At 42.2% G+C, this 25664-nt stretch overlaps 1 protein-coding gene across 3 annotated transcripts; it reads right to left on the reverse strand.

Moving 5' to 3' along the window:
- Positions 1 to 69: 69 nt before the first annotated feature.
- LOC137167530 (butyrophilin subfamily 1 member A1-like) lies at positions 70 to 25276 on the reverse strand. Of its 3 annotated transcripts, none has more exons than XM_067569747.1 (8): positions 24902 to 25276; positions 17409 to 17653; positions 14897 to 15244; positions 13116 to 13397; positions 7070 to 7174; positions 5868 to 5888; positions 4341 to 4367; positions 70 to 1826 (listed from the first exon to the last, which is right to left on the reverse strand). In XM_067569747.1, exons 2-8 carry the CDS (start codon positions 17515 to 17517, stop codon positions 1306 to 1308), a joined length of 1413 nt encoding a protein of 470 aa, XP_067425848.1. In that variant the 5' UTR covers positions 17518 to 17653; positions 24902 to 25276; the 3' UTR covers positions 70 to 1305. The 3 variants fall into 3 exon arrangements, with proteins under 3 accessions (XP_067425848.1, XP_067425849.1, XP_067425850.1); XM_067569748.1 differs by having other exon boundaries at positions 25065 to 25082; XM_067569749.1 differs by lacking the exon at positions 24902 to 25276 and adding an exon at positions 24611 to 24629.
- Between the last annotated feature and the right edge of the window lie 388 nt (positions 25277 to 25664).

Here is a 25664-nt window from a genome sequence, read left to right on the forward strand (position 1 = left end):
CTGTCTGGGAGAGGAGGACGGTCCAACATAGCTGGAGGAGACCGTGAAGCAGGGATTGTCAAGAGGCGGACCACAGACAAAATCCAGACCACCAGACACTTTTGAACGGATCCCAAAATATTTTTGTTTACTTATTAATTATTATTTTCTCTGGAGTCTGTACTTTGACCATACCAAGAAATTTGGACCTTGATAAAAAATAATCACTGAGGGATGTTGCTTCACCTGATTGGCTGCCGTCATTGCCATTCCAGGTTATGAGCGAATAAATGGGGTACTGTGGGTATTAGCACCTCCCTTGCTCACCCATCACCCTGGGTCCCCTCTTTCCTCTGCCTGCCCCTCCCCCCAGCTGGCAGAGGGGGCCTGTACTGTTCATTTCCGTGGGCTTCTCTACCACGCAGTCATGTACAGAGCCTGCCATTCTCAGCCCCACCCCCAGCACCCTGCTGTGTGCTGGGGTCCTGCACTGAGTTTCTCTGTGCTGCAGCTGGGACTGGAAGTGGCGGCTTCCTTGAGGCCCCACTGTTGATGCTGTAAATAAACAAACTGTTGCAGGGAGTTTGTTGTTGAGATGGTAGAAGGAACTTAAAATAAAAGGGAATGGTGAAGGTACAACCAGTGGAATCTGTGCTGTTTCTGTGGAGAAGAAGGAGGGAGAAGAGCCACGTCCCATGACAAGCAGCAAGAAAACAAAGCAGAACAGCTGAGCCAGATTGGCCTCAAAACAGATCATTTAAGTCAAATAACAAAGGGCTGATCCAAAGCCCCTTGAAGGCAACAGAAAGATTCCCATTGACTCCAGTGCAGTTAGATTCAAAACAACCCCAGGAGAACAAGTAACAGTGAAGAGGTTGACCTAAATCCCGATGGCAAAACACATGTCCAAAAATCTGGCTGTATTGCTACCTGAGCAGCCCTGCTGAAATACATGGGTTCGGATGAGTATAACTGTAGGTAGACTTTGACCTTATATTCCACTGGTATATCTGAGTGTACATTTGTCACCTTTGTGGAGGTGCCAGATTTAAGGCAAAAGCACAGCTTCTGGTGTCAAGTGATCACATCTGAATCTCAACTTCCATTTGAAAAAGTTAGTTTCAAGCACTTTTTGTTGGGAAGAAAATCTCAGAAACAAGAACCAAATGTAACTGACACAGTGATGCTTGCCTGGGTCTGCAGAGAGTCATAAAGACTGGTTCCAGAGGGGCAGCTGTGTTAGTCTGTATACAGCAAAAAAAGACTGGTGCATCTAATGTAAGAGAGGCTGACGTCCGCATCCCCAGTGGGATATTTTCTGGTGTCTCAGAGACACAGTGTGAGCTGGGATCCTGTGCCCTGCACCCACAGCCAGGGGAAGATTCTCTCCCCTGTGAAAGAGGTCAGTGGGAAAGTGAAGATTGGATCTTCATTACCAGCATCAAAAAATGCCACCTGCCCCTGTTCATAGTCCAGAGAAACCCAGAACCTACTGGGGACCTGGCTCAGGGGCAGAGGTGTCACAGGGGAGGTGAGAGCCTGGAACTGACCCCCACTCCGCTGCAGAGCCCAGATCCCCCCCTCAGGGTCAAAGTTGATCCATCCCGATCTCTTCACAGACTCTCTGGCAACCCCTGCAGCCCACCAATTTCCTCCATCCCTCACCTCCACCTCCCAGCAATGTCTCCCTGAGGTGAATCCCTCACAGCCCAGCACACAGGGCCTAATATCAAATCTCTGGGGATTTGTGGACAAGTCCTGCTGTGTATCTCCCCATTTTACACTTTTACGATCTTCAGATAGGATGAGCCATGGATTTGCAGTGTCTGGATCCAGAGTCACGTTTTCTGCAGGGAGAGAGAGATTCAAAACATTAGGGCCAGAGCTCAGCCCTGGCTTGGATGAATGTTTGAGTATGTCAGTGACAAAATTTGCCCCATCTGGAGAGATCCTTCCTCCAGGATTTACCCAGCTCTGAACGGGGAACAGCTCTGAGATCTCAGCAAAGTACCGGAGAGATTCATTCCCCTGGCAGAGATGGATCAATAATACAGTGAAAGGATCAGCAGGATTGTACCGGAGTCCCAAATCTTCCCCCTTCTACCCACACCTCTCCCCAAGGAGTGGATTGGAACCCTGACATCACTGAAGACTCGAAGAGATTGTATAGAAAATAACCCTCTCTGCTCAGTGCTTATTAAGACTATGAACTTCAAGTTGAAATTCCTCACTAACTTACACCTTATTGCATCTCGGTTGCATTGTGCTAGAGAAACTAAGAAGATTTTTGTGCAGAAAATTTCCCCATGAAAATTTATGGATTCATTGAAATGAAAAATATCAATTTTTTACTCTGGAAATGTCAAAACTTTTGTTAGGTTTTATTTAATCTTAAAACATCTTTTGGTGTTTTGTATTTGAAACAAAAAAAATTAAATGGGAAAAAATTCCCCAAAATGAAAGCCAGAGACAATTCAATTTTCAAAATCTGAAATGAAATGTCATTTTAAACTGAAACTTTTTTATTTAGATTTTTTTTAGAAACTTTCCATGGAAAAAATCAGAAGTTTTCAGTCAAAAATATCTTGGGGAAAAACCAATTGTCCAGCCATTAAATGCTAACCATTAAAACATACCTTCCACAACACAACACCCTCTGCTGTTCTTCTTAGCAACAAGGTGCACATCACCAGCATTTGATATGCCCTATACTGTACATTTCAACAGCAGGCTTAAATTCCATAATCCTCAGTACCTATGGCTCATCCTTACTGTAGAGAGGGGGAACATTAAATGGTTCCATGGAAGGGGGAATGAGGGAGAAGAATGTGTGTGCTGTGGAGAACAAAATACGTGGCTGACAGAAAGAAAAAGAAAGGCTCACGGTGGATATAGGGAGATTAAAGTGATGTATGTATAGGGAGAAGGTGAGATCATGGTAGGTAAAGATAGCAGAAAATAAACATGATCAGAGAGGGTTCACAGGAGCTTCCCTGCTATATGTAATGGATTCAGGATTTCTCTTGTCTGTCATCAGCCTTTGTCTGATGTTGGAGCAGAAATCAAAATGCGGAATTAGCTGGAACAGGGATTATTAAAAGAACTACTGCATCCCTCATAGGGCTGCATGGAGCAGAGCCGCATCCCTAGTTCCCCCAGTTTTGATGTAAGAGATGGATAATCGCTGTGAAGAAAGAATAGGTGATCATCCTTCTTTACCCACACTCTGTGTGCATGTAAGTGTAGCCTACGCAAAGTAAGACCAAGACTAGCTGTAGCTGAAAAATAATTTCAAGGACATTTTAATATTTCAAATGATTTCCCATTAAAAATGGAAATATATAAAAAAAATTGAAAGACAAATGTATTTATTTTGCAAAGTTTTTTTAAAATAAATGCTGAAGTTTTATTTTCTCTCCTTTCTCCTCATTTATTCTTGTATTCCCTTTTGCCACTGAGTGCAATAAAATAATAATGATCAAGATATTGTCCTCATTTTGTCCTTTTTCTTTTTGCCTTCCTGCCCCATTTGTTCATGGAAGTTTAATTTTTCTTTCTGCTACAATAAAGTATTCAAGGTTGAGGAAGTTTTGAAAAGTTAGAGTGGAAGAAGGAAAACTGAAAGCAAATAAAAAGAAAAAGGTGGACTAAACTAATCTGGCTACCTGAAAGCTGCTTTCTGAGAGGACAGCAAAGTAAACTGCTCAATCAACCCCCTAAACTGCCCCAAAAACCAATGCTCAGAATTGCAGAGGATAGATTTTTAAAAAGAAAACCCTGGGAAATTAAAAAGATCTCTCACTGTGAAGAGTTCCAGAGGGGGAGTTGTCTTAGTCTATTTTTAGCAAAACAGCAAGAGTCCTGTGGCACCTTAAAGACTAACACATTTATTTGAGCATAAGCTTTCGTAGGCAGAAACCCTCTTTGTCGGATGCACCCAAATAAATGTGTTAGTCTTTAAGGTGCCACAGGACTCTTGCTGTTTTACTATGAAGAGTATTTCTGGCTTGCAGTGTGGAGAAACCTCTCAGACCCGAGTGCACAGATGGCAGCCAAAAAGACAAAGAAATGCCAGGGTACATAGATTGGGGAGTACTGTGAAATGGGACTCCAGCTGGTAGTACACAGGCTAGCAGTGGGCAAAAAGGAGTAACAGTTGTTATGATGTCTAGATATACTTTGTCTGATTGGACCCAGATATGTTACATGTTGGTCCTCATGGTGTCTTGTGAAATGCAGAATGCTAATGAAGTTTGCCCTTCATTATCAAGCTCTACTACATTCACACATTCGAGGAAAAGGGGCAACATTTCGTCCTCGATAATGGAATTTGAACAATGGCAAATATGAACTTTATTTACCTGGGTGTGTGAGGACTCTCCTCCATTCTGAAACCAACCACATAATTAGAGATGAGAGATTGACTGAACAGATATTATATCAAAAGGATTAAATATTGTGGGAAATGATACATTGATTCTTAGTTCTCCTGCACATTTACCATAATACAAATAATAGAGCTGATTTTAAAATGGAATTTCAATCCTGTGGGAAGTTCCAATTTTTTAACTTAATTTTTGTCCTGAATTGAGGCAATAAATTGAAATATCAAAACTTTCTGAAGAACAAACCATTCTGAAATTCCTGAACCAAAACAAAAAACATTTGAAACTAAGATGAAACATTTTGTCAGAGGGGAGAATGGGGACATAATGCATCTAAATCCCATTGAGTACTGCTACAGCTTAGGGGGGGGACACAGTTTAATGTAGGCTGACCCAAAACAAAATGTTTCATTTTGATTTTCCAATGGGAAAATCTAAAAGCTTTGGCAGGATTGACACATTCCCATGGGAAATGTTAATTTTCTTGAAACCATAATTTTCATCAAAATATTTTTTGATGAAAAATTCCTGATCGCTTCCAATACATAATCAGTAATTCTCTCTCAGAAGCTTCATATTTAAACAAAAGAGAATTCCTTATAATGAAACAAATTGACTATATAAATAAATAGTAAATTATCATCATAGTTGGCTGGCTGATGCACAAAATTACATTAGGAATAGGCTTGATCCTGGTTGAGTTCCATAGGAGTACCATTAGATCCTCAATCATTATTTTAAAAGATGTATAGCTATTCTAGAAAATAATATAACTAATATTAATATTTGAATGAATTGCTCATGCATTTACCGTTTCTTTGGTGTGGGATTTTCAAATGCATCTTAGTGAATCAGGAGTAGAAACCTCACTGAAAGTCTTGGCACTTGCATTCCTTATTCATAGATTTGAAGGCCAGAAGGGACTAAAATGATCATCTAGTCTGACCCCATCCATGAACACAGGCCAGAGAATGTCACCCAGTTATTCCTATGTCAAGCCCATAATGCCCATCTGAGCTAGGAATGATCTTTTAGAGGGACATCCAGTCTGGATTTAAATATTTATGCACATTTGAAAATCCCACCTTTGAGCCACAGAAACAATTGTGGAGTAAGTCTGCTTTGCAAAGCAAAGAAAACCCCACATTGCTGAGTCCCAGAGCCGGGGTCAATTGACTTGGGCTCATGGGGCTTGGGTCTAAACAAAAGCGAGCTTGAGCTGGAGGCACCCGATGCCTTTATTACATTACATTGTCAGTACTCAGGTTGAGGCTAACATGTCATTTCTAGCCAAAGAATTTAGGACTTTTTAAAATTACTTTTGTTGTGAATTTGTGTGTGTAGTAAGTATAAGACCTAACGGTGCTTAATATTATCTTACATTAAAAAACCAGAAAACAACTGCCTCCCCCGACAAAACTATCAGACAAACACACGCATGAGGATGCAAATTTTGCACAAAAGATATTAATTGTAGGGAAGGAGAGAGAAAATGAGACTTACTAAGTTCTGCTACAAGTTTATCTGAAAAAACGAACAAAGTAAATATACATTAATTATTATTTTTATTATCGTCATCATCACTAACTTTTCTTTGTCAGTAGTTAAAGGAGGGTGTTCTTCATTGGCAAAATACATCCATGACTCTCCACACTGTTAAAGCTATACACAAGAATAATGAATTCCCTTAAAAAGCTTACGTGAACATCACTTGGGACTCAAGAGGAAAGCAAGCTCAGCAGGAAGGGTATCCCACATGCCTCCTAGCCCCTCTGCCCCTAACAACATCATATATCTGCCAAGAAGTAACACTCACAGGCTATGCCCTCTCAGCAGCAACCCATGATTCTAGTGAACTGCTGGAAGCAGGTGAAAGCTATGTCTTGCTTTGGGAGGGACGTGCACAAGAGCAGCTCAAGGGAATGGAAGGAGAAGGCAGAGTGGAAGCACTAGCACTTCTCTACTTTCTCCATCAAATGAACCTCCTCTGATTTCCAACAAGAAAACGTCCCAGTCATGAACCACAGGCTATTGGCCAGTGGAGAAGAAAGGGAAGTGTTAGTATTTCTCCTGACATCTCCTTCTACAACCTAAGTCTTAATGGTCTGCTGGACCTTTTCTCCTCTTAGCCTCCTGCTTGAGCTCCAAGCAGGAGATCCCAGGGAGAAAATTATCAAATTCATCCCACATCGTGAGGCTTTAGATGCCCATGTGGATCACTCCCACTGGATTTAATAGGCTTCTCAGGGATCTCTCCCCCAGCTTAAATAGGCTTCTGAACCCCAAAGGAAACAATAGAGGTTCCTTGGCCACCCAACAACTCCAAACAGACTCATCAGAGATGAAAAGACCATGATGAGTGTCATGGGGCTTCAGCGACTTTAAATGGAACCTGAGTGGCATCTTAACTATGGAGTGACTGCTCTACATTGTTACTTACAAGCCCCTCTGGTCCCCAGAATCACGGTGACTGATCATACCCCATGTGTCGTACTAATGTGTCCATTGTACAGATGGGGAAACTGAGGCCCAGGGAGGCGAAATGACTTCCCCAAGGTCACATAGGCAGCCTGTGGTGGAGCAAGAAATTGAACCCAACTACCAGGCTAATGCCTTAACCACTTGTCTATCCTTCCTCTATGATCACTGAATGGCATTCTGTTGTCTTGTCTTAGAACACTGTATTTCATTTTATAATGCTTTACCTTTTAGTTTGAAGAGATAAAGGCTAAGGCCGATGAAAACAAACAAAACCACCAGGATAACCCATAGAGCCACCATCCACAGGGAGACTTTTGGGAAAAAAGAATCTGAAAAATAAAACCCCAGAATTGCTTTACTTGGGAAGCAAGGACAAAAGTCACATGATTTAATTACTAGTAAGAACATCCACAGCATGTTTTTTGTAAGAGGAGGTTGCATATATGTCCCTGTCTGATTGCACAGAAACTGATTTTAAAAATTATTCAAACCAACAGAGATTTAAGAGTGGTAAATATCTGAGTAAATGGGCCTGGCTTGATTCACTGCTATTAACTGGTTGATATTATTTAATGTCTAGGAACATTTAAAAAAACAAAAAAACAGATCAGTCCTTAGGAAAAATATTTGCTAGGTCAGTATTACCCCCATTGTTTGAATGAATCACAAGTCATCTGCACATTTGGAGATGAAGTACATTATTCATTAATAGTTTTAGTTGTCATGTAGCCAAAATGACGTGACATATGACTTAAATAATCAATAGCTGAAGAAGTTTTATAATTTTCAGTCACCCCATAGCAAAATTAATTTCCACATAGAAATCTTGGTCATAATTTAATAAACATTTCATTTATAAACAGTTTATAAAAGGTTAATTTCCTGAGTTTCTATCTTTAAAAAAATGTTTGTTTTCTTATGACGGGATTTTCAAAGGGGCCTAACTGATTTAGGTATCCAACACCTGTCGAAAAACAATAGTAATTGGCCTTTTTGCTCTTCCAATAGATTCTTCCTTAGAAAGTCCCCCTTCCTCACTCCCCCCGCCTTAATGCTGCTGAAGAGGATCCTTGTGCCAATGACTCTTCCCCTTAAAACAGCCTCATCAGAATTTAGTATTAACACCTTTATGGTTAGACGTAGCATTCTAGTATAATGCCTATAAAAAATACTTAATATTTAGACACTAGACAGTCTGGGGATCTATCAGAGGGCAAACTAAACTCTTTTTTGTTTTGTGAATGACACTTTGATTATAACTTTCATGTAACCTTCACTTTTGTATTGTAATCTCAATATGGAATTAGACATGCAGGATATGTTGGAAGAAACCAGTCTGATCCTGACAAGTACAATTATTCTGGACACTAGATGAGGGATAACAACGAGAGTGCCAACAAGCATCATGAACTCTGACTGTTTTTTAATCAAGGGATCCCACCCCTTGAACAATGGATCTGATATAGAAAGGAGCCCTGAGGAGAAGTGTTTTTTCTAGTTTGGGCTCTTGGGAGCTGGAACTGGAGTTCTGCAGCTGCTCACATGATGGGGCGAGAGTGGGGCAAAAACCTTATTTTAGGCCAGGATCTGCTTCAGCTGTAGCCTCTTCTGGCCTGGTCTACACTGGCAACTTAGGTCAACTTAAAGTCACTTAAGTCAACTTAACACCCACATCTACACTGGCACCACTCTTAATTCGAATTAAGGTGCCTGTAAAATTGACAATAAGACCACCTCTGCAAGTGGTGTAGTGCCTAATTTGAATTTGTTAAGTCAGCTTAGTGTCAGTGTAGACGCAAAGGAACTTAATTCGAATTAATTGACCTCTGGAATGTATCCCACAATGCCCCGTATTGACCGCTCTGGACAGTCACGCTGTGCTGCTCAGTGGTCACGCTAGCAGGAAAAGTCCCCTCTGCTCAAGTCCCGGGAAAATTTGAATTTTCATTTCCTGTGCAGCCAGCGTGGAGAGAGCTTTGCCACTGACTGTTTGCATGGCTACTGCAAAGCCCAAACGCTCTCCAGCATGGAGTCAACCAGAGGTCTTAGACCTCATCAGGCTGTGGGGCCAGGAGTCCGTTCTGGTTCACCTCAGAGCCAGCAAAAGGAATCTGGACATTTATGGGAAGATATCCCAGAGCATGCTGGAGAAGGGATACCAGAGGGACACTCAGCAATGCCGCATGAAGATAAAGGAGCTGCCCCAGTCGTATCAGAAAGCCAGGGAGGCTAACAGCCGTTCTGGCTCATCACCCAAAAAATGCAGGTTCTGTGATGAGGTGCATGCAATTCTAGGTGGGGATCCCACCACGGTGCCTCCCCGCAGCATCGATACCTTTTCTTGGTTACAGTCCATGATCAATGACGAGGACTCCATGGACGACAAGGAGGAGGAAGCTGAGGAGAGCAGGGTGCAGGGTGTGCATTCTCCCTGAAAGTCAGGACTTATTCCTGACCCCTGAGCAGTCCACCAGCACACAGGACAGCACAAATGATCCCAGGGAAGGCACATCTGGTGAGTTTTCTTTCTTATTAGCATTTCTGTCCTTGTACATGCAGAGGGGGTGGGGGGAAGGGCACGAAGGGGATCTCAGGCATTTCGGTGAAGAATCTAGGGGGTTACCCAGGGATCAGTTTTTTTATGTGATGAGAAATGCTACGTTTATTATCAGTTGATATCTCATGTAAAATTTAATGTATGTAATCTGTTATCCATCGAAAAACTTTTCAGGGGAGGGCTGCCTTGTTCCTCCCTCCATGGTAGGATTCTTCGCTGCAATCAAGGTAGCCAGAATCACGGCGGAACACTGCTGGTACCCTGTTGCATCCAGCAAATCTGTGTTTTAAGCATAACCTCCCCCACATGGTATCCACAGGTCCTCTCTGTTTTGGTTTAAAATACAAGCAGCGATTCCCTCCCTCCACCACGCCGTCCGCAGTTCCTCTCTGTAAGGGTTTAAAATACAAACACAGAGAGGAAATCCTTTGCTACATTGTATCATGGGATCATTCTCTAAAGTGTTACATTTGTATCATTTCTTCACTATGCTAACTGTGGTTACCTTGTTATTTTTCTTTCATTCTGTAGACACCTCTGCACTGGACAGACCCTTAAGAAATGCTGCAGACAGACTGTGTCAGATTAGAACGAGGAAAAAAAAAAAGTCGACATGACATGTTTGAGGCATTCATGAGCTCCGCAGCAGCCGCAGAGACAGAACAAAGAGCGAGGTGGCTGACCTTGTCCCAGAATATGGACCTGGACAGGGAGAGTCACCGAGAAATGATGGGGCATGATCGTAGTACCACACAGGAAATGCTGCGAATCATGCGGGACCAGGAAGACATGCTCTGACGGCTTGTGGAGCTTCAGGAGAAGTGGAGACAGGACAGAGTCATGCTGCAGCCCGTCCATAATGCTCCTCAACTGAGGGCTTTGCTGCTCTCCCCCGCCCAAAGAGGTCTCAGAGGAGATTGTCCAGGCTGCAGTACGTGCTCTCCTCCACCCCGGTGGAGGCAAGCAGAAAACTGCGATGGCCACGCTGACTGCTAGCCAGCAAGCTACCACCCTATCCTTTGAGACAGTGACTGAACCCTCACCCTCCCTTCCCCCATGACTTGAATGTTAAGAAATAAAGTTTTGCATCATTCCAAAACATTTCTTTATTAAATCAGATCTTGTTCAGGAGATTTGTCGGGCACAGATATTGAAGGGTGGTGGGTGGGCCTCATGAAAGGCAAACAACATTCAGGAACAGAAATCAGCCCTGCATCTCATTGCAGAATCTGGTTTTCAAAGCTTCCCTAATGCAAAGTGCTCTGCGGTTAGCTCAGCATATTGCTGGCATCTGGCTGCTCATAACTGGCAGCCAGTCTTTCTGCCTCCACAGCCCAACCCTGGGGGAACCTTTCCCCCTTGGCTTCACACACATTATGAAGAACACAGCAAGCAGATATCACAGAAGGGAGGTACTTCACTCATGTCCAGCCTAGTGAGGAGACTCCTCCATCTACCCTTTAAATGCCCAAAAGCACATTCTACACCCGCTAAACCTCTTATTAAAACACTCCTGGTCACTGTCAAGGTGGCAGGTGTACAGCTTCATTAGCCAAGGGAGCAAGGGGTAAGCAGGATCCCCCAGGATCATTATGGGCATTTCCACACCACTGATGTCAATTTTCTGGTCAGGGAAGAAAGTGCCCCACCTGCATCTTAAAGAACAGCCTTAAGTTACGAAATACACGAGCATCATGCACCTTCCCAGACTACCCCACATAGATGTCTGTGAAATGACCCGTGATCCACAAGCCCCTGCAGGACCATGGAAAAGTACCCCTTGCGGTTTATGTACTCGGTCGCCAGGTGTGCAGGAGCTAAGATGGGGATATGCGTCCCATCAATGTCCCTTCCCCCCCCCCCCCGCAGTTTAGGAAGCCCATCGTGGCAAACTCTTCCAGTATGTCCTGCACATTTCCCAAAGTCACTACCCTTTGTAGCAGAAGTCTATTTATGGCACTGCACACTTGATTCATGACTATGCCCACTGTAGATTTACCGACTCCAAATCGATTCCCAACCGACTGGTAACAGTCAGGGGTTGACAGCTTCCAGAGACCGATGGTGACTCTCTTCTCCACTGTTATAGCTTGTCTCAAGCGAGTATCCATGCGCTTCAGGGATGGTGCCAGCTCCGAGCACAGTTCGAGGAAAGTTGCCTTTCACATACGAAAGTTTTGCAGCCACTGATCATTATGCAGCTGTGGGATGATGATGCGGTCCCACCAGTCTATGCTTGTTTCCCTGCACCAGAACCTGCATTCTGCAGACTGCAGATGACACGTTACAGCCCGCAGCAATCGGGAATTGTTCTGCTCGATGGCTTGTAGCAGGGCAGCCTCACTGGCATCAGTATTGTCTCTGCTTCGCCTTCTTGCTTTACTTCTACAATAATCCATGATAAGCCACGATGTATTTGTCACACTCACAATTATAGTGCACAGTTGAGCTGGCTCCATGTCTCTGCAGCAATGGTGATCGCGGGGAGTGAAAAAACGGCGCGAAAATACTTTTCCTGTTTGTTTGGGGGAGGGAGAAGGGTAGGGAAGCAGCGCTGAATCTGACTGGCTTAGGACTCAAGGAAGACAAATCAAGGAAGAGGTGAGCACAGTCTCAGCAGTGACAGTGGATAGGCCTTTTGTTGCTTTTCCCAAAGATCTGTAACTCTTTTGCAAGTAAAAGTTACTGAGGGTTAGTAAACTCCTGAGCAAAGCCAGTGTTCCTGGCTTTCCTTGCCACATGGTTTACAATGGATTAAACTATAAACCAGAGTGTCCACAGCTAGGTGGAACTCTGGGACAGTGTGTAAAAGTGACTGGGGAGTCTTGGGAAGTCTCAGTGTTGGTTCTGGAAACTAAGGAAGTTGGACTGTGCAGTCACAAAGAGTCTATACCCGGATGTGTGACTTGAATCCCAGAGCTAGAACCAGTGTCTGGACACTGCCCAGACACAGCTGGCTTAGAAGCACATGGGATTCCAAAGTTGGGTCCATTTATAAAAGACTGGTGACTATGTAGTGAGTTCTGTACCAGAGCTTACAATAGTACTGCTGAAAAATGGCAATAGAAATTCCATAGACGTTTTCAAAATTCCAAAGTCATTTCCATTTCCCAGTGTTCAAAATGCAATATTTTTAATAGTTTCAAAAATTTTCACAATTTTTTTTTCCAGAAAATTTCAAATGTTCATTCTGCTCTTTGTTTGTCCTCCTTGTTTGTCACTGGGTACAATAAAATGTCCAGGAATTTTGCTACTCTTTAACTTCTATCCCTTCACTACCATTTATACTTTTAGGAAATATATTTAAGTGTTCAATATTTTTTAAAAAATGAATGTAGTTTTAATTTGTATAATAAAGAGACTCTATTCACTTATTTATATTACACAGATGCCTAGAGACTCCATAGTGCTAGGCAATGTAAAAACATAAGAGGCAGTCAGTCACTGGCACAGAAAGTTGATAGTCCAAATGAACAAAACACACATACTGTAAGAAAGAAAGGCTTGTTATCCCCACTTTACAGATAGGGACTAAAACACAGAAGGATTAAGGGATTTAACCACATTTATACAGGTCATTTCTAGCAGAGCTGGGATTTGAATCAAGTCCTAGTTTAGTTTCTTAGCTAAACGTTTATTCTATCCCTTTTAGGGTAGTTAGTCAATTGTCTATGTGTGTTGATAATTAGGGTGTGGCTTTGATTGTAACTGACCTGATACATAAATTGTTGATTTTTTCTCTTGGTTGAGATATGGGTTCCGGATACAACAGGACAGATTCTGGTTTGAATTTTCTGTTACGATGAAAGCAGTTTGTGTTTCAAACAGGCCATTATCTCTTTGGTATTTTGTTTGAGAGACTGAAGGTAAATGTTGCCCACTGAGATCTTGCCACAGCACTTCGGGCTCTGGGTACCAACCAGTTGACCGACAAACCATTCGGATCCCTCCATCCTGAGAATGCTCAATAAAGAGGTGTGGATCAGTGCCTAAACCTGGAGGAGAATGAGGTACATCTCTTATTTCTATATACTAATTCATATACATATTCAGCATAAATGATAACATTTTAAGCTATCAATAGATTAAATAGATTCTGATTCTGAATTCATTCCCAGTGACACAGTAAATTATGTGAACATTGTGAAAAACAAAAAACAAAACAAAACACTTGATTGGGACTGTTGGGATAAAGTTTAGTTTTGTATGAGTATTAAGGCCTGTGTATAGAATTTTAGGCCTGCTTGCCCACTTGAGAGCTGAGGTTCTTTGGGATGAATATGTAAACAAAGAACAGAACAAAGACACTGTGTATTACTTTTGCCTACCCACAACCAGATGTGTTTTTTTTATTGCTGTGAGAAGAGATAAGGAATGTAGTTAAAATGTTTCAAGGTATAGTGGGGGTTTGATATATGAATGTACAATTGAAGAACAGTTTTGATTCCTTTTCAAGACAGACACCAGAGCAAGGTCAAGCAACCAGCTGGGAAGAGCAAGGAGGGTAAAAGGAGGTTTGAGAAAGAAACACTAAAGAGCCATAAAGTGATCATGGCCAAAATATAACGTTGCTCCCAACCCCTCCCACGGGGTACAAAAGAGGAGGTAGTGTAGCCCCCAGACTCAAGACGCTACAAAATGGAATATAATTATAAATTGTGAGGGGTGGTACCAAGAGCGGGCACAACAGGTATAATTAAGCCTCCCAAGAAGGCGGAGAGGGAGAGGCAGCTCTATGGACGTACATAGTTATGGTTATAAGGAAGGAAGCTCTACTGGTGTAAAAAGCTATGGACACTAAAATACTTGTATTTTTACGTTGTATTTATTGGGTTGCAAGTTCTAATGACTGTAGGATTCACTCTTCCTGTTTTCCTGTATGTACAAAGGCACCTAGGGAGATTGCAAGACATCACTGATTGCTGTGCCATCAGCTTGCTTTTGACATTCATCTACATAATTCTTCCCCCCTCTTTTCCTCCCCCCATTGAATGACAATGTGAGTGTCTCTTTTTCCTCACTTCTTGACAACGGTTGAAACTTTAACAGTGAACTGACTGGCTGAGTGAATGGAAGGCTTCAGGAGATGATTTAGTTGGGGGTGGTCCTGCTTTGAGCAAGGAGTTGGACTAGATGACCTCCTGAAGTCCCTTCCAACCCTCATCTTCTATGATTCTATGAGGGCTGAAATGGTGCTGGTTGGTCAAGAAGAGCCACTTGGAGTAATAGGCAAGAGTTGTGCTTGCACCTTCAGTCAGAGATGTGCATCCTTCCTTTTCAATATGACACAATCTCAAAATTTTCTTTGTAAATGGGTATTTCCCACAGAATTTTTCATCAAAATAGACATTTTCCACAGTGAAAAATTACTGACCAGCACTCATACTGATATACAAACAACAGACAAATCCAAAACAAACTGCCATCTTAGAAGGAAACACCAACATAAGCTACTGAAAGGTTTGGAAAGACTATACCAGTACAACTCACTGACCTGCAACCTTCAGTTCCAGGAGGGCTCCTTCATAAAAGGTACTTGATAGAATGAAGCACCTATATAATCCTTCATCAGAGGGCCTGATATTATATATTTTCAAGTCAACACTCCCAAAGGAAAGACCATCTTTCAAAAACTCTGTCCTTCCCTGATATTCTGATGCCTGAGACTCATTCTGATCCTTTCCATCATGGTACAGGTGCACAGTTGATGAGAGTTGGGGTCGTAACCATTTCACTTCCATGTTTTGAGCATTCATTTTGGGAGATAAGTGACAGGGTAACACAATTTCCTCACCCACAATAGCAGTGACAGGATGATCAGGTACCACGACTTTGAATGGGGCTGTGAAATGTATTAAAACACAAAGGAAATAAACTCAAAGAATATAATAATGTAATATACATTTCAAAAATAAGACACTAAGCAGTTTATATTACACATTTTATATTCCATGTTACAAACACACATGAAAATAACGTTAGTAAGGTTGCACAGTATAGCAGTCAGAAGATAGGAAATGCCAAAATTAAGACAGTTCATTCAACCTTAATTCTCCCTCCTTGTGAACATGCACTATTATTAAAGCTGAGCACAGTAAATATTTTTTTTTTTGGTGGATTAACAAAACAGTTTTAAAAAAGGATCATTTTGGGTTGAACCAAAACAAATGTTTCTCAATTTTTTCAGCAAAATAAATAATCATAATTCTGTTAAAATGAATAATTTTGTTCACCATGAATAAAAATATCTAATTGTGTTTCCAGATTTTAAACCCTTCATTAATACCTCTTAAAAATATATTAAATTTTGGCAATTTTCAAAATGAAAACATCATTTCAAAATGAAAAATCATTTAAAAAAAAAAAGTCTAACCAAAATGTTTTTGATTTTTGAAAAGAAAAATCCCATTTTTTTCAGACAAAACATTCAGCAAAATTGATCCACATTTGCAAAGAGTTTCCACCACCCTGAAACAGCATTTCTGGCAAAAAGTGGTTTTAGAAAAAATAAAATCTTTGAGCTCTCATGATGTCAGTCTTTAAATAGAAGATCCCCTACTACTTTATCCACATGACCCCTGCCTCATTTCATGACTGCTCAGCATAGGTGTGCACAGCACTTTACATTTAGGTGTGCATCTAGGGAATTTTCAAGCCGTACTGGACTGAAATTTAATAACCTTCACTGCCTTACTCTCCGCCGAAAAATCTTGCTGTCTCGTGTGTTTCAGCAGCAACTACCAACGTCTTCCCCACCGCCGAAAAGCTACCGGTGGCTTCTTATTTTCGGTGGCAGCTCGTCACGTGGTTCCCGCCGCCAAATAAAATGCCGGGGTCCTTCTTTTTGGCGGTGGCTCACGTTGCATTTCGCTTCTGTCGAGCCCTGCATTCGGGTGTGCCTATGCACACCCGGCACACCCCGTGCACACGCCTATGCTGATCAGATGGCATCAAGAGAGAAGAAGATAAAATAATAGATGGATCCTAGGATCTAGTGAAGACAGAAAGAAGGTAGGGACACTACTTCTTTACCTATCTGATTACTGAACTATTTATATGTCCTCTTTCCTCTCAGTCCTGCTGCCACAAAAATCAGCATGATCTGTGCATAGGGTAGGACCAGACCAGGTAAGCTGGGAGAAGTGACTGGAGAAAATTTCAGGGATTGTATCAGCTCTCTTCACTAAGAACCTGATTCAGGTCCCCAAGGAATTCATCCACTTTAGTTGCCCACATTGGATGTTTCTGGACCCTCAATTGTGTTTGTCTCTTCAAGATTACACTCTACGTGTGGTACATGTGCAGACCTGCTGGAAAGTCCAGCTGGGGCAGAATTGGGCATCCTGTTTGCTTAGCCTTACTCCTTAGAGGGAACACCTCACTCTTGAGCTCTGTGTTCTGCTCTAGTGCCCAATATATTTACAAATGCAATTCAAGTTGATTTTTTGAAGAGCTACATGGTTTGGGACCATGCTTCTTTGCTGACCACCTCTACCCTTGAGAGATATCATGGAGGCTGGGATCAGCTGGAATATTTGAGCTAACAAGCCCTGAGTACTTTTAGTTAAAAGGGACTAATAAATAAAATATATGCCAAAATCCCTCCTTTTTAACACCAAATTTATGGTATTCATATTTGACAATGCCAAGATTTTAGTTAGGCAGGGTACTTTCTGTGAAAGGCCCTCCAACTCAGACACTCAGCCCTCTTGGCCCCAAAAAGCACAACTCTCTTGACCGTCTGGTAATGTTGACAGGTCTGTCTAATCTCCATGAACTTTAAGATGGAAACAGATTAAAGTAGATATAAATGGGTTAAAGGTGGTGAGGGAGATGCAGAGTTATTAGTCCTGAAGGCCTGGAAAATCAGAACTGTATTTACTATTATTGATTCAGTTTACTATCTGTTTTAGTTTGTGTTTATTTGTATATCTGCACCTGAAGAGTGGAATAGGCACAATTTTACAAATTAAAGTAACCAAGTATACACCAGATGTAATTCCTACCTGATTCCAGTTTATGGATCTGAAAAGTAATGAAGAAAATGATCAAACTTATTGGAGCGGAGCTGGTTCTGAAGCTGCAACAGACTGAGGAAATCTTCATCTTCATCATAATTTGAGTGCAACAAGAGTTGAGGGGAGGGTGGGGACAACACCTATGGCCTGATCAAAGTGGGAAGACCTCTAGCTGACTTCTGTGGTCTTTGGATCAAAGCCCTAGTGACCATAACAATCCAATCAAACTGGATCTGAGGGATAGAAGATTACAAATAGGATGTGTTATATAAGAAGGGGATAAATACACAGTTAAGTACATTGATATTATGGAGTGACAATATCCATATTCAATTGAAACTGACTTTCAACTCTAAACCCAATTTGTTACTTATACTTCCATCAATGCACCATAAGAGTAGCTTTAAATTGGTGGGTTCAATCTGGAGACAAAATAAAATAAAGCATATGCCAAGATTCCTCCTTTTTAATACTAAATGTATGGTATTCTTATTTGATAACGCCAAGATTCTTCCTTTTCCTTTTTGCCATCGTGCAACGGTGATTAAAGCTATAAGTAAATCTGAGTAAGCTATTCAGGAAGCACAGAAGTTTTTGAAGTACATAGGGCCAGGTCATATCCCAAAGATCTGTCATGCATGAATTTCAATCTTTCTCCCCATATTCTATATAGGCTTCTCTAAGTAGTTCAGGCCCCACAAGAGAGGCAGTGGTTGGAGTCAGGGAGAATGAGGGAGAAGAGTAGGCATTTGCGGTTGAGGCAGAACCATCTAATCCTCCTTTCTAGCCCCATAGAACTTACCTATACAAAGGGAATGTACCCACAGGTTCTACGCACTTGTTAGCAGAACCCTAATTGAGAGGACAGTTGTGGCCATGGTACCAGGGAGTGGAGCGTAGGCTACTAGGGCCCAGAGGCAAAGTGGGTTTAATGGTTCTCTATGTGGAAGGCACTGGGCCCTTACAGACCCAGAGTATTCACCAGATCTGGGCAGGTCCCACAACCTTTAACACAGGGAGGCAACCTCTACCGCCCTGATTCTGTGGGGAAATTCAGCAAGTCTTCCTTTAAAGAGGATTCCCTCAAAATCTGTCCCCAAGTGACTTTTCACACTGGAGGGGACAATCTGGCTCACAATTTGTAACATGGGCTCTCTTGTAATTATTTCATGAACTCTTTTCTAAACCCATGAAATCATCTTTGCTCTGAGGACCCTTGTGACAACCTCATTCATTTCTGGCAGGGGAAGTCCCACTTATAAAGGAAACTATTATAAGGAATGCAAAAAAAAAGGACTGAATTCTGTGTCGTGACTGATTAAGAGAAATACTTCAATTCATTTATTTATTTAAAACATTAAAAACCGAAGGATTCAGCCTCATAGCCAGACTTAAGCAGTTACAGTGGCAAGAGGGAAAGATCAACCCCTATGCTGATGAATTTGGATAAATCCCTTACTGTAAACCAAACTACAGGAAGCAGATTGGTTACAAATTTCCCTTTTGGGGTTAACTGAGAACTGTATTCTCAAATAAAACATAAATGGTAAATTATTTCTTTGTTAATTTTATGTGCTGTAAAACTGGAACATTACAGTAATTCCAGTTAATTAATATAAGCAGATAAGAATTCTCCTCCATTTGGCTGAAGATAGCAGTATGGAGGAAAATATTCTTCTTGATCTTTGAGAACTGCTAAATACTGAAAATAATGACTATGTTACAATTTCATCTACTCTTCAAAATGAAAATTCACTGGTAAGTTGTGAGATAATAAATACCTGTTTGCTCTTTAAAATGTTGTTTATGGTGAGGCTCATGACTTTATTACTACAGACTGAATTTTGAAGCCCAGCACATTCCTGTTATCAGAGGAGAATCAGTCTGTCTCTTGTACCACAAGTTATAGGGCTGGTCTGCACTACACAGTTAGGTCTTCCTCCCGCCGATTTAAGTACCCTACTACAGTGACATCATAACTCCATCTCCACGAGGGGCATAAGGCTTATGTTGGTCTAGTTAGGGCAATGCAGCAGCTGTGTAGAGACTGTGTCCCTTACATTGGCTGTTGGCTGTCTTGTCAATTTCATCGCAGGAGCTGTGAAATTGTCAAGAAAGCTGGGCAGCTAGAGCCCTGAACCTCTGGAGAGCTGAGTAACTGGACCCTGAGCCCAGCTGGGAGCCGGGCAGCTGTGAAATTGACAGGCTGCCAGGCTTCTGGTGCAGAACGGGGGGAAAGGCGGGCTGAGAAGCCAGGGCAGCTGGATCCCACTCCCAGGGGTAACAAGCCCCAGGCAGCTTTCCCTGGCTCCCAGGGAAATGGAAGGGGAGAAGCCTTGAGTGGCTTCCCCCACTCCCAGTGGGGAATGGGGAGTGGAGATGGGGGCAGCCCACCAGGAGCCCAGGAGCCTGTGGGGGAGCTGGGCTCCTGGCAAGGAGCTGCCTGTGGAGCTGAGAGACGGGGCTCGCAGCTCCCCGCACTGCCCCTCTTAGGTTGGTGGGAGCGCTTCTGATGAAGATGCACTCCGCCGACCCAAGTAGGGTAGTGTGACCATGCACCACTGCAGTAACTACTGTGGTGGCTGTAAGTCGACCTAATATAGGTCTATTTACCTTTCTATTGTAGACATACCCATAGAATATATTAATAGGGAATCATGAATTCTGCCAAGTCAGACAAAGGGCTCTCCTAGCATAATCCACCACAAATTGGAAACACTATCATTGAATGAGCCACACTTCTAGCATCATCAACATCGCTCCAGGTAAAAGCTCATAACGAGTAACAGTGCAAAACTTCCTATGGACAACTATATTTTTTCTTATCTTAACAGCCAGAGTCCTGTGGCACCTTCAAGACTAGCAAATTTATTTGGGCATAAGCTTTCATGGGCAGGAACCCGCTTTGTCGGATGCAAGTGGGTTCCTGCCCACGAAAGCTCATGCCCAAATAAATTTGTTAGTCTTTCAGGTGACACAGGACTCTCTGGCTGTTTTGCTAAAACAGACTAACACAGCTACCCCTCTGGAACTTTATCTTAGTTTCATTATTCATTAAAATGTGGATATGGTGCTTGTGACTATCTTTACAAAACATGAGTATAGAGTAAGATCAAAGGAAGATTTGTTATAAATGAACGCATTGAGAACAGGATCAGGTCCTGTTTTCCTTATTAACATAATAATAAAAACAGAGATATATAGCTAATTCAAATAAGCACAATAGTCTGGTGCTAAATTAAAAAGAAAAGGAGAGCTGTGTCAGAGTAAGACATTATTTCTTGGATTATTGAATTATTTTCATGTTAATAGTTCATCCAAAATATATATACTAGGAAATATCAAAGTAGTGAACAAAGATCACCTACACGATGAATCCTGGAAATAGGCTTTGAGCATATTTAACCCCTATTAAGCAATCATTCTCTACTGATAGATCCATTGTTGTGAATGATGTGGCCATTGGGAGACTGTTTCCTTTTTTGGTAAATAAAGAAGATTACACAAAGAATATGGTACCGGGTCTATATTACCAATTTTGCATATTAATTAAAACAACCATGAAAGACCCCATATATGGCTAACTACTAAGGCCAAAGTGGCAACACTGGTGCCAAAAGCAAGAGCAAAATGGTGAGCTGCTATTCCTGTTTAATTGAGATGGCACAAATCACAGAATTGCTTATAGAAAGGAAAGCTGCCCAAGCAGTATTAAATACTGCTAAAAATAAATTAAAACAAGACCTAAAACAAGAGTCAAACATCAGAAAAGAGATTAAAGTGACATCTGGAGTTTCCCAGAAAGGACTTGGAAACAAAAAACAAACTTTTCCTCTCTTCCTCTGGCCCAGTGTCTGTAGAATTGTGGATACATACTTATAGACATTGAGTTGGAGAGAGACACACAGAGACAGAGAGACTGACTAGTATCCGAAAGGTCCTGCAAAGCCTGTTTTTATAGTCCAAGCTCTCATGCAACATCATTACTGTCATGAAAAGTTTTTTCAAGTTCTATAGTCCCCAACGCTAACTCCTTCATATTTAGGAGAAGGTCCAGGATTGTCTGATGTGTCTGTTGTTGACAAAAACATTTAATCAAGCACTCTGGACCCGAAGCTGAACAGCCTGTCTCCTGGGAAGCTTTGAGCTGCATGGAGTGGTGAGACTCCCCTCCTCTCCCCCCTCAATCTTCCCCCAGCACACTCTCTCTCTCTCAGTCCAGGTATAACTTTCTACTTTTGTAATCAAACCTAGGCTAGCTCTCTCCAATACCCCAACTGTAATTGTGTAGTATTGTAAGCATTTGATTGTTTTTCTCTCCTTGTATGGTATTACTATTAGTATCATTATATACCTGGCAATAAAATAACTGTTATAATCAAGCTGGTTGCCACTTTCTCTCTCTCTTTCTCTCCACACTTTATTTTACTCCTTTGTGTTGTTGGTCCCTATCTTGCTCTGTAGCAACTCTTCTCTCACCTAAGCCAAAGATCTCTGGAGTGCCCAAAAATCCTATGGGGTTTGCTCATCAAGGGGGTTACTGCTAGAACAATTGTAGAGTGAGGGGGGAGGCAGCTGAGAAGTGCTGCTCTGCCTAGCCTACGGAGTCCAGGGGCATATAAGGGTGGCAGCTGAAAGTGCTGTTTGACCCAGCCTGCTCAGAAGTGTGCTCTATTCTGGTGTGGTGAAAAGGGGCATATAAGGGTGACCCCTGAAAGTGCTAAGTTCAGGGACATATAAGGGGTCAGCTGAGAATGCTGATAGCCCGGTCCGCTCAGACGCACTCGGTTAATCTGGAATGTGTGTGTGTATCTGTGGGGGGTTTATTTGAATCTGGGGCTCGAGGAACCCATCCTAAAAACCTTAGGTCCTGCAGGATAGCTCCATTGGGAGGGGACTTGTAGCCATATGAACACATAAGTAACACAAGCAGTACATTAATAGAATCACATACCCCCTTGAAGGAAAGTAGCCCTAATAATGAGCATACCCCAAGGTGACAGGCAAATCTGGTAACAGCAGTGAAGTTTTGGGTAACCATGACCTTCCTGCCACTCCCCTGGACTTTTTCCTACCTTGCCTATCCCACACTTCCATTCTCCGCTCTTCTAGCTAAATCCCTTTCTCCAGGGTCTGCTAGACAAATCTTTTCTCTTGGGGACAAATCACTGTTTCCTCCCTTGTCCCAGGGAGAGTGACTGTAGCCTTCTACCCTCCAGCCCCCTCCTACTACCAGCTCCCTGGTTTGATAGAAGCCCAACCTATTCTTGCACAGGTAGCTTCCCTTAATTAGAGTTCTTCTCTCAGCATAAATCTTCCCGAGTTTACAGCCTAATAGATTAATTGGCCCATCTGGCTTACGTTAACCCCGTTAGGGCCATTGTGGGCAACACACTCCATCACAGAGCCACATACAAAATTATCCATCAGATCAGTACTCATCAGAAAAAAAGAAAAAGAAAGACACTCCCCCCCCTGAACAAAACCATCAAATTTTTCTATATCCATTAATCCCCAACATTTTCATTGGTCAAAGAGACACACACTTTGGTCATCGGTTTGTTTTTTTTTAATCTGTACCACTCTTGTTTATCAAACTCAGACACATCTCATAGTATACTGAGCAGACAACAAAAACAGATTAATGTCAACAAAGTAACCTACCACCTCTACGCCATGTTTCCCTTTAGTCTCATTCAGAAATCTACCAATGATGTCCAGTGTCCTTGAACTTCATGGAGTTCAAGACCCAAAGAATCTGTGAGTTCATCATCAGAATTGCCACCAACCTTGAGGAGGGGAACCTCAGAGACACCAGAGGGAGGAGTCTGCTGGGACCAACGGGACAAAACAAATACTTAAGTATTCTCCATGCCTCCAGTTAAAGAGCCATCTTCAGCAGCTTTCTCCCTGACTGCACTGACCAAACTAGCCTGCTTCACAGCAGCCTCAGCAACTGGGACCTCTTCGCCTTTAATGGACATTTTTTACTTTGGGGCTTTGCTGGCAAGCCAAGGCTGTAGATTCCATAGCAACAGGCTCAGACTCAATTCCACAGTCAGGCTCAGGCCAAGAGGCCATTGAGCAAGGAGCCACAGTACAAGTAATGCCATCTCCCCCAGGTTGTAAAAGGAGCAGTGACCTCCCCCTTACCCCATGACCCAACATCTCAGAGACATCTGGAGCCTGTTGGGACCCAGTCTCTGACGCAGCCACCCCTCCCTGCACTTTACCCTCAGAGCTCTGAAATGTAGGCCTTACTGGAGCCCTAGGCATTAGTAATAGTATGAACCAAAGGCTGTGAACCAGAGAAGACCTGGCTTTGACAAAATAGCAATACAGCAGGTGTCAGTGAACCAAACACATTCCTGACTAGAGAGGACTCTACAAAAACACACAGCTCTCTTAAGTAACTATGTAAACACATTTTGAAGGGATGGTACAAGAACACATCAACCTCTCGTAAGATAAGGATGGGGTGACAGGATAATGGATGAGGATGTTTTGTTCTAACTAGCAGGTTCAAGGATAAGGGTAGTAACTAACCATGTCAGAAGTGTAATAAGTCACTTGTTTGTATCAATGTATAAAAGGAGATGTCCTACGAAGGGCATCTTTTTGCCAGTCAAGGGGACAGGAGCCTGATGTCCTGACTGAACCGGTACCATTATCGCCAGCATATATGTGTTAGTGTACCTGTAATTTTTGAGCCTGGGTGCTAGTACCATGCTTCATCAACAATAAACCTGGCTGAGTGCCTTCTCCATCAAATCGAGCCTGCGGTCTTTCTTTATGAGTACACCGAGGTCTGCTGAATCAGCAAGCTTCATCCTCTGCTTGTGCAGCTGACTTCAGAGTTGCAAGAACAGCAACACTGAGCAACTGTAATAATGGCAGTGGCTTTAACAACTGTCTGCAGCACTAACAACATGCACATTCCCAGACATGGGGCCACCACTCAGAGGAGCAGCCTGCCTCTTAGGACACTGATTGCCTAAATGTGTCAGACTCGACAACAGAAACAGGCCATGTCCTCAGTAGCAACACACACAATGTAGTCACACTCCCTAATTCTATACTTCAGGGAAACTTCTAAAACTTTGGAAACTTTGTTTAATATAATAAAAACTTGCCAATGAAAAGACAAGACATGCCAAAAAGAATCCAATGAATAGGGCTAATGATCTTACCATAACTCACCAGGTCTCTAGCCAGCTGTTCATTTCCTAGAAAAGGAGGAACCACAAAGATAGTGGCTTTAATAGCAGGTTTTGAGAGGCATAATACAGTAACAAAAACACCCCATGTCCACACAACAATCCCCTCCACAACTATGTGATCAACAAGGCTAAGCATGGCAAGAAACACAACAGCCTTGCCCATGGGGGAGGCATACCTCACATTTTTAAACCCAATCACCTTCCCTGCAGCTAGAACACACTCCTCCACAGAGACAGAGCCTGGAGGCAAAATTAACCTACCTGATTGTAAAACTTTTCAAAAGGACCAATCTTCAGGGTGTGATCAGACTTCATTCATTTAATTGAGAGAGTTTGCATTTTAAGTGACTATTTCAGTTTATCAATTGCACACATTACTCTGTCTATAAAGTAGCTGCAGAGTTTTCTCATAGCTTTTCCTTACCCTTTTTAAAAGAAATCAGATAGTGATTCAAAATGAGAAATGTGCTTTCCTCTTGCAGCCTCTGGGAGTTTGAAAGTGAAAGAAACACAGTACCTGGAAAGTTGCAGTTACTTCAAATCCTGTCAGGTGGGAAGATTAGAGTCTTCTCTTAAAGAAACAGCCACAACAGTCCTGCTGAGCTGAAAGTGTCTGCTCCAGTAGAATAAAGAAAACAGGCTTCACAAGCTATCTGAATCCAGTAATGATTTTGAAGAGACTCCTGCTTTTGTGTATACTGTAACAAATTGAACGGAAAACCAAAAACAAAACACTTTGTTAACAAAGAATGAAGTTTTCCCAATGAAGCTCATGCACTTCCAGATTGTCAAGTGCAGCAAAAATTATTTTCAGTGTTGTTATAGCTATGTTGGTTCTGGGATATTAGAAAGACAAGGAGGGTGAGGTAATATCTTTTATTGGACCAAAGTCTGTTGGTGAAAGACACAAGCTTTTGACCTAGATAGAGTTGAAGAAGAGCTCTGGACGGTTCAATAAAAGATATCTTCTCAGCCGCCTTGTCTCTTTGATATCCTTATACTGACACTGCTACTACAACACTGC

The sequence above is a fragment of the Emydura macquarii genome, unplaced genomic scaffold (genome assembly GCF_026122565.2).
Source record: "Emydura macquarii macquarii isolate MOO-44397 ecotype Brisbane River unplaced genomic scaffold, CSIRO-AGI_Emac_v2 contig_2927, whole genome shotgun sequence".
Taxonomy (NCBI): Eukaryota; Metazoa; Chordata; order Testudines; family Chelidae; genus Emydura; species Emydura macquarii.

Excerpts from the sequence above, each read along its gene's own strand:
- LOC137167530 (XM_067569747.1), bottom strand. The coding sequence starts at position 17,517 with ATGATGAAGATGAAGATTTCCTCAGTCTGTTGCAGCTTCAGAACCAGC. Across the intron at positions 15,245-17,408 it reads GATCCATAAACTGGAATCAG|CCCCATTCAAAGTCGTGGTA; the intron begins GTAGGAATTACA and ends TACATTTCACAG. Across the intron at positions 4,368-5,867 it reads TAAACTTGTAGCAGAACTTA|AATGGAGGAGAGTCCTCACA; the intron begins GTAAGTCTCATT and ends GGTTGGTTTCAG.